This window comes from Corvus cornix, chromosome 1 (assembly GCF_000738735.6).
Source record: "Corvus cornix cornix isolate S_Up_H32 chromosome 1, ASM73873v5, whole genome shotgun sequence".
NCBI lineage: Eukaryota > Metazoa > Chordata > Aves > Passeriformes > Corvidae > Corvus > Corvus cornix.
The window spans coordinates 54,327,511-54,343,904 of record NC_046332.1 but is presented as its reverse complement, the minus strand read 5'-3'; the positions used below and the strand labels follow the sequence as shown (position 1 = coordinate 54,343,904).

Genomic DNA, 16,394 nt, shown 5'->3' with positions numbered 1-16,394 from the left:
ACAGAGATGGAATAAGACAGAACAGTTCTGCAGAGCTGTGTTTGTGCTACAAAGTGGGCTGGACAAGTCCTGCTGCAGCAGGAGAAAAATGACTGGATTTTGTTGGATTGCACCCCTCTCCACGTTTGTGACACACAGAGAAATCCAATGTATCTCATCTCAGTGCTGTATTGTATAGTGTGGGACAGGTGGGCCACAGAATTCCTTACCACAGTTTGTTGGTAAGAGAGAAACAAGCTACATTAGGAGACACAGAGTGCAGATGCAGGAGGTGGCTCTGAAATGGAGCAAGGGATGGGTGTGTGGCTTTTGAATGTGTTGTAGCATTGGGCAAGCAAGGAGGTGTTGCAGATGAGCAATTTAGATGCTTGAAGAACCACTGCCAAAGGTTTAAAAAAAACTGATTTTATTAAAAACGTTGTAAAAGTAAGACTTAACATAGTTTGATAGCAAAGTTCACTCTGTTACTGCAGAGGATATAGCAATGATTTAAAGTTATCAATACAAAATCTAGTGCACTGTAATACAAAGCTATGTGTGACATCAGTCTTACCAGAGATCTGCAGTTGGTCAGGGGTTTCTCAGCCTCAAGGAGTAACATTGAGAGGTATCCCAGCTCACAGGGACATCACTGCCATACAGCCAGCTGATTAGCATGAAAGCTCAAAAAAAAGGCTCATTCAGGCTGTCATTTATGGAATAAAGTGGTTGGCTTGAAGTCAGATTACCTTTGTTGGAGAAGGTAAACATGAGAGTCTTGTACCTGCACTTTTTCTTTTTTCCTTGATAAATGAGTCTTGGAAGGACCACCTGCTATTCATGTGTTAATTGCATGATTGGTATCCCAGATTCCAAGCCCATTTGCCTCAGTGCTCACCATGTCACCCTCTTCCTGGGCGGGTTTTCAGAGAAATGGTTGGAACAAATGAAGGTCTTGGCCTGGTTATGTCCAAGCCTATACTGCAGAATGAAGGAGAAGCAGGAACCAGTTCTCAGCCCTGAGGCCAGGAGGCAATGGACATCTTATGCCCACATGGCTTAGGGTTCTCTTTTAATTGGATTGTATCTGTGCTGTGTAACTGTGGACAAACATGGTATCTGTGGCCCTAAGTGGTTTTTTTTAGTTTGTTTTGGATGCTTCAAGCTTAAAATTCATGGGGTCGTGCTGCAACACAGGATGCTCTTGAATTTCTCAAGTCTCAGCATGCATGCGGAGTTTCAGTGTGTTAAAAGTGGACCTTTAAGAGAGATAACAGACCTGTGAACCATTCTGCTTACAATGAAACCTCAGCTCTTCTCTGCCAGAGTTTGACATATCCGGCAAGCAAACGTCTCCTCGGCTTTGGTCCCAGTCATCGCACTCTGGGTTTGCGTGGGCTTTCACCACCCGTCTTCAGGGATAAATGTAGAAGAGTGGAGTTACCCCAGTGTTGGTGCAGTACCTCTTCAGAGGGTCAGAGCCACCCACTCTTGCCCTCATCAGCCACTCTGTCATTGCAGCCCCTGTGTTAGCTGAAGACAGCGCTCAGCTCAGTTCCTTTTCGCTTCATTTAAGATCTGTCTCCACTCAGAGGAAATATGCCTTGGGATAAACATCTTTCAGTGTTAACCAGAGACGTGCCAAAGTGTGTGACAAACCCATGGGTAACCCAGGAGTGGTATTAGCCTTTTAAACAAGTGAAAATGCAGAAAACATCTGTGTCTATGCTTGACTTGAATGTGGAAAAGAAGATGGGAATGTTGTTAAAGCATTGGGGGGGAGAAGGTACATTTTACTGCTGTTGATTATATTTTCCAGATCAGTGGTAGGAATTAATGATACTGGGCTGATGAGGAAAAGCCCTGTTTCTTGATGCAGGAAAACAGACCTAATGTTTCAGAAGATGCAGCACTTACTTGCTCCATGTGGTCTGCACATATGGGAGAGCCTGCTGTGAGCATAGATGTCACAGAAGCTGTGTGTATGAAACAGGGATTTTTGGCTAGTTAGGTTTATCACGTCTGTCTCCAGGCTGGTGCTCCTTCATTCTCCTCCTCCAGGCCAGAGATCATAACCTATCCATGAGCAAAATCACCTTACAAGGTGTGATTTCTGCCTGCTTCTGCAGCATTACTAGAACAGGTTCTGCTGAGGGTGTCCTGCAAGTATCCTCTGCAGGTAATAGCCACAGGAGTGCTCCCCTGAGCTTGCTCTCTGCTCTGCTGTCTGTTCCTCTGCTTGTAACAGCTCGCAGATGGGGATGTTTCTGAGCACAGCCCCTCATGTCGCCTGTGCTTTAGCAGAGCAGTTTGTAAAAGCACTGAGCACAAGCAGTGATGGAAAAACAGGTGAAGATATTCCAAGTGAAGTACTCAAAAGCACCTGTGGAATGACACATTTGGGATTTCTCGTCAGGCTGTTGGGGGTATCAAAAAAGAAGAGGGCTTGATGGGAATTAGTTGCATTGAGATATGAACCACAGTTCTTACAGTGAGCAGGACAGTGAGCAAGACGATCCCAATGGAGGGACAGTAGGGATGTGAGGATGTATAAGGGCCTCATGGAAATTAATATTAGTACCTAAGATAAGCATACAAATGCAAAGGCAGCTGAAGATCACTTACGGTACAGGTATAAAAGAAACTGGACTGGAGCATATTAATGGATTTTTTTTTTTTTGACAAAAAATCGCTGAGCACCAATTTCCAGCTCTATGTATTTCAGCAGAACTATATGGCTCAGTAGCACAGCACTTGGAGGAAGAGATCACAAAGGTTTTGGACTTGATTTTCATCCGCAGTGAATGTTTTCCTGTGTTGAAGAACAGATTTATGTTTGGTGCATAAGATTTATGCACCTGTGGATGCATGAAACATGTTGACTCATTTGAGTATCATCTAGGTAATAGATCTGGGAATTGGAATTGTATAGCAGCATTTGGCTAATAGACATAGTCTAATTCCAAGCCTGGACACAGGGATCTTAGCTCTGATATGCTGCATCTGGGCAGGTGCAAAGGGATTTTGGAAACCAGCTGGACTGATGCCAGCAGTGCTGAAAAGCCAAAGCTGATCTAGCTGGTAAAGGGAGCTGATCTTAAAAACTCCATGTTGTGTTTGGCGTGGCCTCCTGATGAGCTAGAACATGCCTGTTAATGTGGCTGGTGAGCTTGCTGGGGGAGGTTCAACAAGACCAAGTGCTGGGTCCTGCACTTGGGTCACAACCCCTGCAGCGCTACAGGCTCGAGGAAGAGTGGCTGCAAAGTGACCCAGCAGAAGAGGACCTGGGGGTGCTGGTCAACAGCAGCTGAACGTGAGCCAGAGTGTGCCCAGGTGGCCGAGAAGGCCAATGGCATCCTGGCCTGTATCCAGCAATAGAGTGGCCAGCAGGAGCAGGGCAGTGATTGTGCCCATGTACTTGGCACTGCTGAGCCCACACCTCAAATCCTGGGTTCAGTTTTTGGGCCCCTCACTACAAGAAGGACATTGAAGGGCTGGAGCGAGTCCAGAGATGAGCAGCAGAGCTGGTGAAAGATCAGGAGCACAAGTTCTGTGCGGAGTAGCTGAGGGAGCTGGGGATGTTTAGTCTGGAGAAAAGGAGGCTCATGAGTGACCTTACGGCTCTGTACAACTGCCTGAAAGGAGGGTGTAGCCAGGGCGGGGTCGGCATCTTCTTCCTGGCAAGAACTGACAGGAAACTGCACCAGGGGAGGTTTAGCTTGGACAGTAGTTCTGTGATTCTGTGAAAAGTGAACACGGGGCTAGGGAGGGATGCGGGATATCGCCTTTTCCATGGAGAAAGCCCTCGGGAAATGGCTGCCCGACGGTATTCCGCGGCAGTGCCTGGCACGGGAATCGAACCCGCGTATCCGATCCGTGACCCCGGCACGCCCGAACGCGCGGGGGGGCCCCGGGCGCGCCTCCCTTATCAGGTGCCGGCGCCGCAGCGGCACGCCTTCCCCCAGGCGCGCGGGGGCTGCAGCCAATCAGCGGCGGGCGGCTGCGCGGGGGCGGGGCAGCGGCGGGCGCACCGCGCATGCTCTGTGTCCCGGCCGGGCACGCTCACTTCCGCGCGGGAGAGTTGAGGGCGGGGGAGGGGGCAGAGGGAGTGACAGCTCGCGCGGGCCGGGCCGGGGCGCGAGCGAGCGGTAAGTGCCACCGCGGGCACGCGGGGCGGGGGGGGGAGCGGGGAGCACGCGGGGCTCGGCGCCTCCTCAGCGCTGGTTACGCACCCCCGGTCTCCCCGCAGTGTCCGTGAATGGACCCTGCCGGAGGTCGGGTAGAGCTGGGGGGGGACGAGGGGGGGCCATGAGGCGGCACCGGGACCCCCGTGAGGGCGGCACCGGGGGCCCGAGTAGGAATTGGGAAGAAATTCTTTACTTGTGAGAGTGGTGAGGCACCGGCACGGGTTCCTTAGAAAAGCTGTGGATGTCTCGTCTCTGGCGATGTTCAAGGCCAGGTTGGAGGGAGCTCTGAGCAACCCGATCTAGTGAAAGGTGCCCTGCCCACGGCTGGGGGGTTGGAACAAGATGGTCACAAGTGAAAGGTGATCAGAAAGACGGCTTTGTTCTTGTTCCTTGAGAAATCTGGATGTGTTTGTTTTGTAATGACTTGGGGAGAATGGGAAGGGGAATGTAGGTCGCGTCTGAAATCTCGATGTCCATGACATCTCCAGCCGTGCTTCTTTCCCCACAGAGTGCAAATGAGGGACATGGTGAGTGTGGGATAACAGGTGTGTGATTTCTTTCTTTCTTCCTACTTCCATAGATCCAATCCTGCACTGCGCTGGAAAGAAGAGGAGAGCAGAGCAGGAGCTGAGGCAGTGGGTTTCAATAGCATGCTGGAAGTCAGGGGACTTGGGTTCTTTTCCTTACTCCCCTATGGATATACTAAGTGAGATTCTGTGCCTTGGCCTCCTCCTGTGTAAAAGATGGATATTTACATGAAGGGATGCTTTCAGAGCTGGGTCTGGAGAGCAATTACTTAGACAAACTGATAAAGTTTCAGTAGGATTGCTGAAATTGAAAGTGGCGTAAGCCATATGCTCTTGCCAGCACTGTTCTTGTCCCTTTCTACTTTCTGTTTCATTTCCCCTTCTTTTTAGTCACTGTTGCAGAAAAAAAAAAACAAAAACAAAAAAAAAACAACCCAGCCCTGCTTCTAGGAAATGGCACACGTACAGAAGTGGCCAGGTGTGACTGTTCCTTTCAGCTGCCACTCTGTCTTCTGTTTTGCAGCTTCATTTGCTCTGTCATGAGTGGAGGGCAGCAGAAGGGCCCCCAAATCTTACAGCTGACTTAGTCCCCCTGGGTTCCCTGTGGTGGTGACAGTGGAAGTGAAGTGTTGCAGAAGGACTTTGTGACAGCAAGGGATTGACTGTAGAACAGCAGGTGAAAATCCAGCATTGATAAGTGGAAGATGATGGATGTGTCAGAGAAACAACCATAACGCTGATGCCCTCCCTGCTATCTGATGTCACTTAGGAAAGAGATCTGGAGAACTGTAATACTCTGTAGTACTGGTCTAGTTGACAGAGTGGTGTTGGGTTATTGTTTGGACTTGATCTCAGAGGTCTTTCCCAACCTGATTGATTCTGTGACAAGTATGTGAGTCTCACTGAAAGGCGTCCCTTCTGGGAGGGCCAGGAGGACAAACCAATGGATCTGTCCCTATGATTTCTGTGTCAAATTCTCACCCTCCAGTTACATACAAATCAGGGTACTTCTGTGCCTTCCATTGTTTGTGGTCGCATTGCATGAAATACCCTGGAAGTGTAGTTGGTGCAAAACATTTCCTGGTAAGCAAGAGAAAGAACAAGACCACACAGCTCCCACGCTGCCTCTCGTTCCTCCCCAAAGCTGTGGCAGCACAAACCCCCAGCTCTCCACCCGGTTTTGTGTGCTCTGATCACCATGGGCCCCATTGTGTGTTGAGCTTTGTGTTTTCTTCACTGCTTTGTGCTTCCAGGATAGTTCTATGGAATTGTCAGCTCTGTGCTCAGAAGCAGTCTAAAATGTGACAGGAATAGTAAGAATTATTAAGGAAAGAAGAAAAATACAGAGTGACATTGTGACTTGGCAGTGTGAATGGTAGTCCATCCTTTTGTAGGTGGTTTGCTCCTCTTCAAGTGTAACCAGAGGAGTAGAGAAGGGATAGAGAAGTGACAAGGGATAAAAACTGCATACCAGCTTCTGTACAAGGAAGAGCTAAATATTTCAGATTCCTCAACTTGAAAAAGAGACAGCAGGACAAATAGTAACAGCAATGCTGTCATGAGTACTACTGAAAGAGTGGAGTAAGGAATAAAGATTTCTTGCCTTTTCGGGGAGATCCAGGGGTGTCAGCTGGAATCCCTGAGTGGCAGGATTAAGGCCTGCAAAAGCAAGGCATTGTTCAGATGAAATGTAATTAAACTGTGAAACTGGAAACCTGCCCTTAGCCTCTCCCTTCTTGCGTAGGAGCAGCCAGCCAGATCCATTGCCCCGTTGATCTCTGTATCCTCTTCCCGGTAGTACTCTGTAGCAGAAGGCTCAGGAGGAGCACAGGCTCCTGTGGGGGTGTGTTGGGTTTGCATGGCCAGGTTTTGGGGGTGAGGGGGTGGGGAGGGGCTTCAGGGGTGGCTTCTGTGAGAAGCTGCCAGAAGCTTCTCCCATGTCCAGCAGAGCCAGTGCCAGCCGGCTCCAGGACAGACCCTCCACTGGCCAATGCTGGGCCCAGCAGGAATGATAGTAATGTCTCTGTGATAATACATTTATGAAGGAAAGAAAAAAAGTTATTGGACAGATAAAATTGTGGGCAGAGAAGAGTGTAGTGGGAATATGTAAGAGGAGCAACTCTGCAGGCACCCAGGTCAGTGGAGGAGGGGCAGGAGGTGCTCCAGGCACCAGAGCTGGGATTCCCCTGCAGCCCCTGGTGCAGACCATAGAGAGGCAGCTGTGCCCCTGCAGCCCATGGAGGGCCACAGGGATGCAGAGATCCATCTGCAGCCTGTGGAGGAGGTGGATGCCTGAGAGGAGGCTGTGACCCCGTGGGAGGCCTGTGCTGGAGCAGGGTCCTGGCAGGGACCTGCAGACCCATGGGGAGAGGAGGCCACGCTGGGGCAGGTTTCCTGGTAGGACTTGTGACCCTGGGGGGGACCCATATTGGAGCAGGCTGTGCCTGAAGGACTGCACCCTGTGGGAGAGTGACCTAGGTTGCAGCAGTTCATGGAGAACTGTTGCTCATGGGATGGACTCACGGAGAACTTTGTGGAGGACTGTCTCCGGTGGGAGGGACCCCACAATGGAGCAGGGGAAGAACTCTCCTCCCTGAGTGTGGCAGGAACGAATGATGGACTGACCATAACCCCCATTCACCATCTCCCTGTGCCTCTTGGGGGAAGAAGGTAGAGTTTGGAAAGAAGGGAGGGGTGAGGGCAAGGTGGTTTTAAAATTTATTTTACTTCTCATTATCCTGCTCTGATTTTGTTAGTAATAAATTCAGTTAATTATCCCTAAGCTGAGTCTGCTTTGCCCATGATGGTATTTGGTGAGGGATCTCTCCCTGTCCTTATCTTAACCCATGAACCCTTTATTATATTTTCTCTCCCCATCCGGTTGTGGAGAGGAGTGATAGAATGGCTTTGGGGGAGTGCCTGGCATCCAGCCAGGGTCAACCCACCACAGGGGGACAGGATACGGGGAAAAACGGGGCAGTAGGTGCAGGCTGGCTGCTTCTGCACAGAGCAATGGCCAAGAGCTGTACTTCTACTGCTTCAGGATTCCTACAAAGGTGCTGGAGTAACCCCAAGGCTGACCTTGACTGAGTGTCTTCTGTTCTCCATCAGCACCAGGATTTTTCTGGAGCCTGTAAGAACACCAGGGACTGTAGACTCCACCTTTAGCCCCTTCCTTACAAAATTCCTAGAACTGGATCCTCTGACTGGGCCTGAGCAGGGCTTATGTATCTGCATCGATTCCAGGTATTGCTTTGCTGCAGAGAGCTTTTCCTGTATTCTAGACCATTCAAACAAGCTTGTTCTCCTTTTTAATTTTCTCTATTCTAGTTCTAGTATGTCTTTGTGTTTCTGTTTATTGGTATTGTATTTGTTTATTGCTCAGGTTCTGAAACTGATACGATGGTCAGTGTATAGATGGGTATCAGAAATCAGTTTCTACCCTGCCTTGCTTACCAGACATAGAAGGACAGAGGGGAAAAAACTCCAGCTGTGTGCAAAGGCAAAGTGACTTGTTGTGACTATAAATAAATTATCAGTAGTGTGAGCCAGAGAGGTGAAAACATTAAAAAAATCCTCTTCTACTCTGGTGGTGTTTTCACTTGGGGCTACCCAGTCTGTTTTATGCAAGGAAGATGGGAACTAATGAAAACAGGTTGTTGAAAGCCTGAAAAAGGTTGCAAAATTTGCTGGACTGTGAGATTTCCTGCCTGTTTTGTACTTGGACCTTACTACCTCTCACTAGAATAATTTAACTTCAGGTCTTCCTATTTCTTGAAAGTAAACACAGGTTTTTCTTCCCCCTTGTCATACAGGAGTTTGTGCTGTTGGAGGTGACATCTCCAACAGAAGATACTTTGGAGTATCACACCTTGTAGGAGTGGGAAGTTGTTGAAGATTTCTGTGGTGGACTTGCACAAAAAACACAGACAAAGTAAAACTCTCCTACAAATGTTGTGGGGTGATGCTCTAACCTGCTGGTGGGGGATGTGTGTAAAGGCTTGTCCAGAAACACTTGGACAGTTTTTGTGGAATAAGTAGCTGGCATCAAAGTTTTGCAGCTGCTGGATAAAAAGAAAGACTGTGTGAAGAAGAGCAATTAAGACTTGAGTGGATATGGCCAGAAAAAGATAACAGGTGTCCCTGGGGCAATTCCCAGGGCTCAGGGAAAACTGTCACTCCTGTTAGTGCTTCACCTTGTTGAGAGAGAATGTTTAAATGTTTCATTTATGATTTTTTTCTTCTGCCCCAATTTACTTGCAGACCTCTCCACTCTACTTTGCTACATCCTTCTTACAGTAAGAAATTAGTGTTTCTTTTTGTTTTCTATGAACTCATGGAAAGCTCTGGCGAAGCTTCAGGGTAGCTGCTTTTCTGTCTTTTGTTGACTCACAGACCCACATGTGGCAGCAGTAGGTTAAGAAAACACTGCTATGAGTGATTGCCCTTCTCCAAATAAAAGGAGTTTCACACCTTAGGGCATGACTTGCTGGACTGCTCTTGGATCTGTTTTTGGAGCAGATATTGCCAAGCAAGCTTGAAAACTTTTGTATTACCCCTTATGACTTGTTAGTGACTTTCCAAGAGGAGATAAACCACTCGTTCTCCTGCTCAAATTTCTGGAGCTCCTGGGGTCTGGTTTCCATCCCACTGCTGTGCCAGGAGCGGGCTTTGCCTATTGTATTGGTAGTTGTTACTGGAGGAGCAAAGCACCAAGGGTGAGGCGATGTAGGTGAAGGAGCAGTTAGAGGGCGGGTATTGGCAGGCTCTGCTTTCCTCTGTCCTGTTTTGCCTATGGAAGTTGTCAATTGCTTTGTGTTTTGTCCCAGTTTTACTGCTCCAGGTGCTTTCTGGATAATGGCGAAGATGGTGAGAAGAACGTGTGCGTTTTGTTCAGAAGGGGAGGCCGGCTCTGTAATGTACATTGCCACAGAGAGAGATATTGCAGCTCATCAGGATTGTCTGGTGAGTGCCTTCAGCTGGTCGGTACCAAAGAGAAGTGGAGAAGGGATAAGGGGGAAGTTTCCACTGCTTGTCTGTTTTTGATTTTGCAATGATGTCTGGATTGAAAGGCTGGTTACTCAAACCAGCAAGTTTATATTAGATTGAAAAGCAGTGAAAAGCAACAGGGCTTGGCCAGGATTTTGGAGTGGGAGAGGATGTGTCTGCACAGCTGGAGCTGTTGATTTGTGGTATTTTCATGTGTGTCTATTGCTGATCAGTGGTCCTAGATGCACACGAAAACACCACAAAGACCACATACAGCCTAGCAATAGGAATAGGTTTTCTTGAGACACTAAACTGTATGAGGATTCTCAGACCACAGAAAGCTGTGTACTTAAACCTTTGCAGGAGAATATCCATATCACTTGATACATGATGGTTAAAAAGCTTGCCAGTCTGTGCCTTATTTAAAATAAGGAATAAAAATGTCAGAAGTTGATTATATAAAAGTATTTGTGAAGCTCTAAGTGTGTTGCAGTCCTTCTACTCTTCTTGCCTCCCCTTTATTCTGGAATCTTGGTGGAGCTGGTTCTTGTGTTCCGAATCAGTTACAGCTGCTATAGTCTCCCTTCAGCAGAGGGAGAATATAGCTGAGGGCCGTTTAGTGCAGGAGAGTGTGCTAGAACAGCTTTCTGGCTGTTACTGTCCCAGCCTTCTTATTCTCACAATTGTTGTGTCCACATCTTTATTTTTCTGATACCTTTTTTTGGTTGGTTATTTTTTATCAGAATGTTTCATGAACATTTGATACCTCTTTTACAGTGTTACTTGAATGTTTTGTTTGAAACAGGTTTTATTAGGGCTTTAATGTTTCTCCAATGTTAAAACTTTTTTTTTTCTCTCTCTCTCTCTGTTTTATTTCTCTTTTCTTCTTTCTCCTTTCTTTCTCCTCTCAGCAACTTCACTCATTTCTCTGCCTTAGGCTTCTTTGCACTGTTTGGGATTTTTTGCAGTCAGCTGTCACCTTCTGGCAGACAGACTGTGCCTGCCAGTTGATGAAAGGGTAGCCCCTTTTGTTTGGAATTAGCTACATATAATGTTTAGGAAATAATTGCCAAGAACTTCCCCTTCCTCACTCATTGTCATGGCTCAGAATTCTGTGGGAATTAAAGTGGCCTGAGTGTGCATGTGTCTGTTTTTCTCCTGGAGTCAACTGTTGTCAGCATTGGGCTGTATGGAAATCTTATTACAGAGAAATGTTGCATCCAGCTGTAGGTCTGAACAACTGAGCACATAACAAGATGTCCAGGGTGTGGAGGTCTTGAGAAGAGCTTCTCATCCTTACTCTGCAATTTCAGATTTTCTTTGTTCATGTTTTTTAACTTTCTCACCTTGTTGTCTTTTCTTAGTTCGTCTTCAGGTTGTATGAAATCTCCTATGTGGAAGGAGAAACTTCTTTTGACTGCAGAAATGTTTAAGCACAGCTGCTTGTTCAGTGTAGGTGAAACCTCTTAGCACAGAGAAAAATCAACCTCCTTAGGTAGGCCAAGAGCAAGAAGAAAAGGTGTATTCCTCGTCTCTTTTCTGCACTGGTGACTGAGTCATTCTTATTTCTTAAAATTGTCTCTTTTCTCTCTAGTTATTTTCCTCAGGATTTGTGGAATCTGAAGATCAGAACCCAGATAATCTGGGAATAAGATTTGATGTGGCATCAGTGTTAAAAGAGCTCAGGAGAGGAAAGCGGCTGGTAAGGAAATGTTTCTGAATCTGCAGTTAGTCGTGTCTCATGGTATTGAAGGTTGTCTGGCCTGTTCTGTGCTTTAAAAAACGCATTAAAATAGCTGGTCCTTCTGGTCTCGTAAGATTAGGAAATTACAGGTTTAGTGTTGGAGTCATTGATTTGACATTTGGTTTGGTGAAATTTAGTTCATTCTGTATTAAAATGCAGGTGGGTTTTTTCCTGGCCTTTATGTCCTTAGTCGAAGTTTGTGGATACAAGGAAGCTAGCAGAGAGATTTTCTAGCTTTTTAGTATCCACAGAAGTTTCTTGAGACTTTGGTAAAGAACTAATCCAGTGCCTAAAACAAAATAATGCAATCCACAATTGTAAAGGGAAACATTTTCTGAGTTTAGCAGAAATAAGGTTATTTGTAAGAGGGGTTTTTTAATTACCTTTGTCTTCAGCTGCCCTCCTCCCTGTACATCCTGGGTGGCACTTTTTTCATTATGAAGTTTGCCTAGAAAACATAAATACAAACATTAATACCAATTAATGTTGAAATAACTTGGCAAAGTTCCTCAGTGCTGTCATATGGCTCTTTGCCTCATTTTACAAATTTATCAGTATGAAATAGAGGTAAGATAGCACAAAATGGCTCAAGTAATGACCAGGGTAGGAGTTTGCAGGAGTGAACTTGCCTGATGAATTACACAGAGGTGACTTGCAATGGAATACTGGATTTCCCCACAGAGGATGGCATTTGCCCTGTCTGGCAGGATTTGGAGTAGCTGCCTGTGACGTTTACCTGGTGAACCCCCTCCTGTTACAGGTGTGCAACTTCTGCCGCAAGAAGGGGGCCACGGTGGGCTGCGAGGAGCGCGCGTGCCGCAGGAGCTACCACTTCTTCTGCGCGCTCTGCGACGACGCAGCCGTGGAGACCGACCAAGTCAACGGCGTCTACCGGTACCTCACCGAGTTCTTCTGACTGTCACTGCCAGCACCTGGGGGTGTCAGCAAGAGGGACTTCATTGCATGGGGTTTAAAAGGTTTTTAGGGAAGGAAATAAGTTCTCCTCTCAAAGTGATGCTTGATCCTCTGTGGGAGAGATGTTTTCATTTCACAGGAAAACTTCACTGCAATGGGAGGGAATGTAGTATTTGAACCTGTAACATACCTGAAAGATCACTAGGCCAAAACTGAGAAAGTCAGTCCTTACTGGCTCTCTAGCTAATCTTCAAGGAGCAAGACTTTTATTAATGTTACTCAAATTCTAAATTTTTTGTTGATTGAGAAGCTCCAGTAAATGTGGTCTGAGCACAGAGCAGGTTACAGCACTTCTAGGTCTGCTCACATTAGGCAAATTCAGGTAATTTTCCCTCCCTATGCTAGCAAAGAACTTTGATTCCCACCAAAGACCTTGTATTTCATGTTGCTAGCATTAACACAATTACATGGATTCAAAGTAAATTTTCTGTCCTTGTTACAGTGCAGATACTGCAACACATGTTATCAGACAGTGAGGCCCGTGGAAAAGAAATATACATGGACTGATTCTTGGTAGATGTTTCAGAGATGTTTATTTCTCCAGCCGCATGGCCGGGGCTCTGCCGAGGAACTGCTCAGTCACGGGACCCGAGGGTCCTTGCCTGCGCAGGGGAACACAAAACAACCAATGGGGAACGAGGCTGACCAGGGGCAGGGAAACCCCGTGTCTCCCCCCCTGGGGCCCCTCTCCCAGGGCTACATAGCAGGGGGGAGGGACCCCAACATGTCCTGATCATGCTAGTGCCCTTGGGCTGCCTGCATCGTCATTGACAAATGGAACAAATTGTTTGGAGGATGCAGATGAAGGGGTTGAAAAATTGGGGCTTCAGGGACATTTGGAAATGCTGAATTTATAGTAAAGTCTGAGGTGCATAAAAGCCCTGATACTCATTTCTGTGCAAGGTCAGAGAGATCACAGGTCATGTTAGTCTTAGATTAATTTGGGGATCATCTAATCAGTACTTGTGGTGGGCTAGTGCAGTCCTTAGTTGCAGTGGAAGATGGTTCCTTTTGTGTCAAGACATTTGCACTCCTGGCTGGTTCACAGGGCTCTCCATCTAGAATGAGCGTGTCTGTGCAAGGCTGTAAGCCCAGCTTTACAGGGAGGATGGGATGTTTAGTTGAGGCTTGTAAAATCTTTGTGAATCTGCAAAGCTCATGAAAGAGCATAGCTGGGAAGATGGAAACTTTCTATGATCACAGAATAAATGGCTTTCATCTTACAGCTTTAGAAAGGATAACTCAGGCTCATGACGACTGAACTCAAGATGTTGAAAAACAAGTGGGACTGACAGCAGTCTAGATACAAACTGGTAAAGAAGTGCTTGCATTTACAGTTTGGTTTGGTGGCTTTTTGGAGCTGGTGACCTTGGAGGTTTGGAAGAGAGACCCTTAAAAATGCCTTGTTTTAAATCACTGTGTGACACTTGTAGCCTAGGAAACTAGGCTATAGCATCCTGTGTTGAAGAGCTGGGAAAGGACTGGATTAGATAAAGGTAGTAGGACAGGTTTCAAGGATTTGAACCTAAAGACTTTAGCACAGTAGCAGTGACACAAATAAAGCACAAAAATTGTAGCTAGCTGAAATTATTGGAGAGTAGACTTGAAAAACAGTGGATGTGGACTGATGGCCCCTGCACTTTTTCATGGTGAAATACAACATACTGAAAAGAGAAAATTCCTTTGAGAGGCAGAGCTGGTGTTTTTAAATTCTGAGTTGCCATTGTTGTGATGATGAGTAGTGATCATCAAAACAAATAGAGCAGAATAAAAAGAGAAAGTGTACCATGCTGTGGGACTGGCCAGTAAGAGTCGAGGTGGAGAAATAAGTGCAATTTGCACTGCTGTCTTTCAAAAATGATGGTAGGGAACTGCTTCTAAATAAAGTGGCCTGAGTAGTAAAACATATTGTCTCTTCTTTATAAGATATTCTTAGGATGCTTAGGATGGGTTGTTTTTAACTGGAAAAGGCTAGAATTAAAGGGAGGGGAAGTACAAAAAACATTCTCCAAAGAGCAGTATTAGAAAATCAGGGTGTAAATAAGGTGTCTCCATTACATAGCTTTCTGATTGCATTATTAGGCATACCTAAATCAGATTTTTGTGCATCAAGACACATTTCATGCAAAAAAAGTTCCTCATCAAGGGAACAGTCTGCATTTCTAAGGGCAGTGCTTCTATTTTTGTTAAAATAAAAGAATTACAATAATTAGAAAATGTCCTAGTAAATGCAGTTCCCTTTAACAATTGCAGCAGTCGTGCAAATAGATCTGTAAGGAAGAGATGAACTAAGCCATGCTCCTGACAAGGCATTTTTGCTTAAAAAGTGATTTGGGATCCTTCTGTAAGAAAGGTGTATTGTAAAAGCTGGTTCATGTTCTCTGCACATTATTGCATCCGAAAGATAAGGAATACTTTCAGATAAATTTGTTGTATTTTGCCTCTTCCAAGGAATTCACATTGCTCTCCTAGAACTAATGAAAATATTCCCATCTCACATATTACTGAAGTCTTTAAGTAACGAATGGCCTGAACAGCTTTAAGTTACTGGATCTCACGCAGGGGTGCCCTACTAGCTCAGAGGGGCACACCTGAGCACAGGGCAGAGGGAAGGTGGGGCACAGAGATCTCCAGGCAAGTGAGTGCCTGGTGCTGTACGTGGCAGTGCCCTGTGGCGCTGCCAGCTCGTCCTGCAGGGCTGAGAAATGGAAGGTGGTGCTGAGCAGATGTGCCTGAGGAGGCTCCCGGCCTGCGTGGGGCAGGGCGAGGGGGCAGAGCCGCAGTGGCTGTGATGGAGCAGTGTCAGTACTGTGGCATTTCACCTTGGGAGCGTTAATCTCATTTCAGTGTGTCTGCCACAGTGATTGCCACACCCTATGAAATGTGTCTGACTTGGGTTCTGAGCAGTGAGCAGGCCCAGACAGAGGGAGCTGATGGAACTGCTCATTCAGAGCTTCAGTGCTGAGAGTCCACTGAGGCTCTAGAAGTACAGATACAAAGTTGTGCATGCATGGGACTTTAAAGCAGGTGGTTTCTGAGGTGGGTAATGCTGAACAAAAATCCTGATATTTTAACTGTATTTCTGTTTGTGTTCAGTGAAAAGAGGGGAAAATATCTGTTAAAATCAGTCAACATAACTGTTTGCATATTCATTAACACTTTTTCTCTTTTTCTTGAAATTGAACTTGAATTTTAGAGTGTTCTGCCCAAAACATGACCCAGGGAATAGGACCAGTCACTATGGTGAGTTTCTTTAATGACTTCATTGATTTAATTTGTTTTAAAAGTTTGCATCCTACAGTCAGTAATTCATATGAACATGATAAATATTACCACCTTCATATTGAGTGGTGGATTTCTAATCTTGCAGGAGTGGTTTGGTTGAGATCCACATGTATGCACAAAAATCAAGAAGGTTTTTTGAAGGAGGAGAAGTTTAAATTTAATCCTCCCCAAATCCCCTTGAAAACAGACTTAAACAACCATGGACCCAATCCTTCATGGAATCATTCTTACTCTTCTTTGGGCAAGTAGGCCCAAGCAGCTTGTAAAATCCATGTGAGACAGGAAAGCCACTAGTTTTTGTTTGCATGTAGTGGTTTGGTCCAAAACACTCATTGCAGTTTATCTTCTGTGAGATAAGAATTAGGAGAAACGCAAAGCAGGCACCAAACTTGAAAGAATATGAAAAACTTTATTAACAGACCTAAAAGAAGAAAAAAAAAATCATACCAGACCTTCAGAACACTTCTCCTCCCCCCACCTTCCTCCCTTCTCCCAGTGACAATGTAAAAAGACAACCCTTGAGATGTTCAGTCTGTTTACCACTTCCATAATAACCTTGTTCAGTCCATTTAGGAAGAGGAGTCTCTCTTGCCCATGCTATGAAAGCATTATCACAATGAGACAGCTGCCCAGGTTGGTTCTCTGCTCGCATGTGAGTCCCTTCCCATGACTTGCAGCTTTTCCCACAACTGCTTTCGAGGGTCCACT

The 16,394-nt window shown here is 46.1% G+C and overlaps 1 protein-coding gene across 1 annotated transcript in view; it reads left to right on the top strand.

The window, feature by feature from the left end:
- The window catches only part of LOC104689965 (histone-lysine N-methyltransferase SETDB2), a 48,780-nt gene that overhangs the window by 19,554 nt on the left and 12,832 nt on the right, over positions 1-16,394 (top strand). The window contains exons 15-21 of the mRNA XM_039555555.1: positions 3,745-4,127; positions 4,747-4,872; positions 7,805-7,939; positions 9,523-9,658; positions 11,277-11,384; positions 12,187-12,320; positions 15,598-15,644. Of these exons, the coding sequence (XP_039411489.1) occupies positions 3,745-4,127; positions 4,747-4,872; positions 7,805-7,939; positions 9,523-9,658; positions 11,277-11,384; positions 12,187-12,320; positions 15,598-15,644 (1,069 nt within the window). The remainder of the gene's footprint in view (positions 1-3,744; positions 4,128-4,746; positions 4,873-7,804; positions 7,940-9,522; positions 9,659-11,276; positions 11,385-12,186; positions 12,321-15,597; positions 15,645-16,394) is intronic.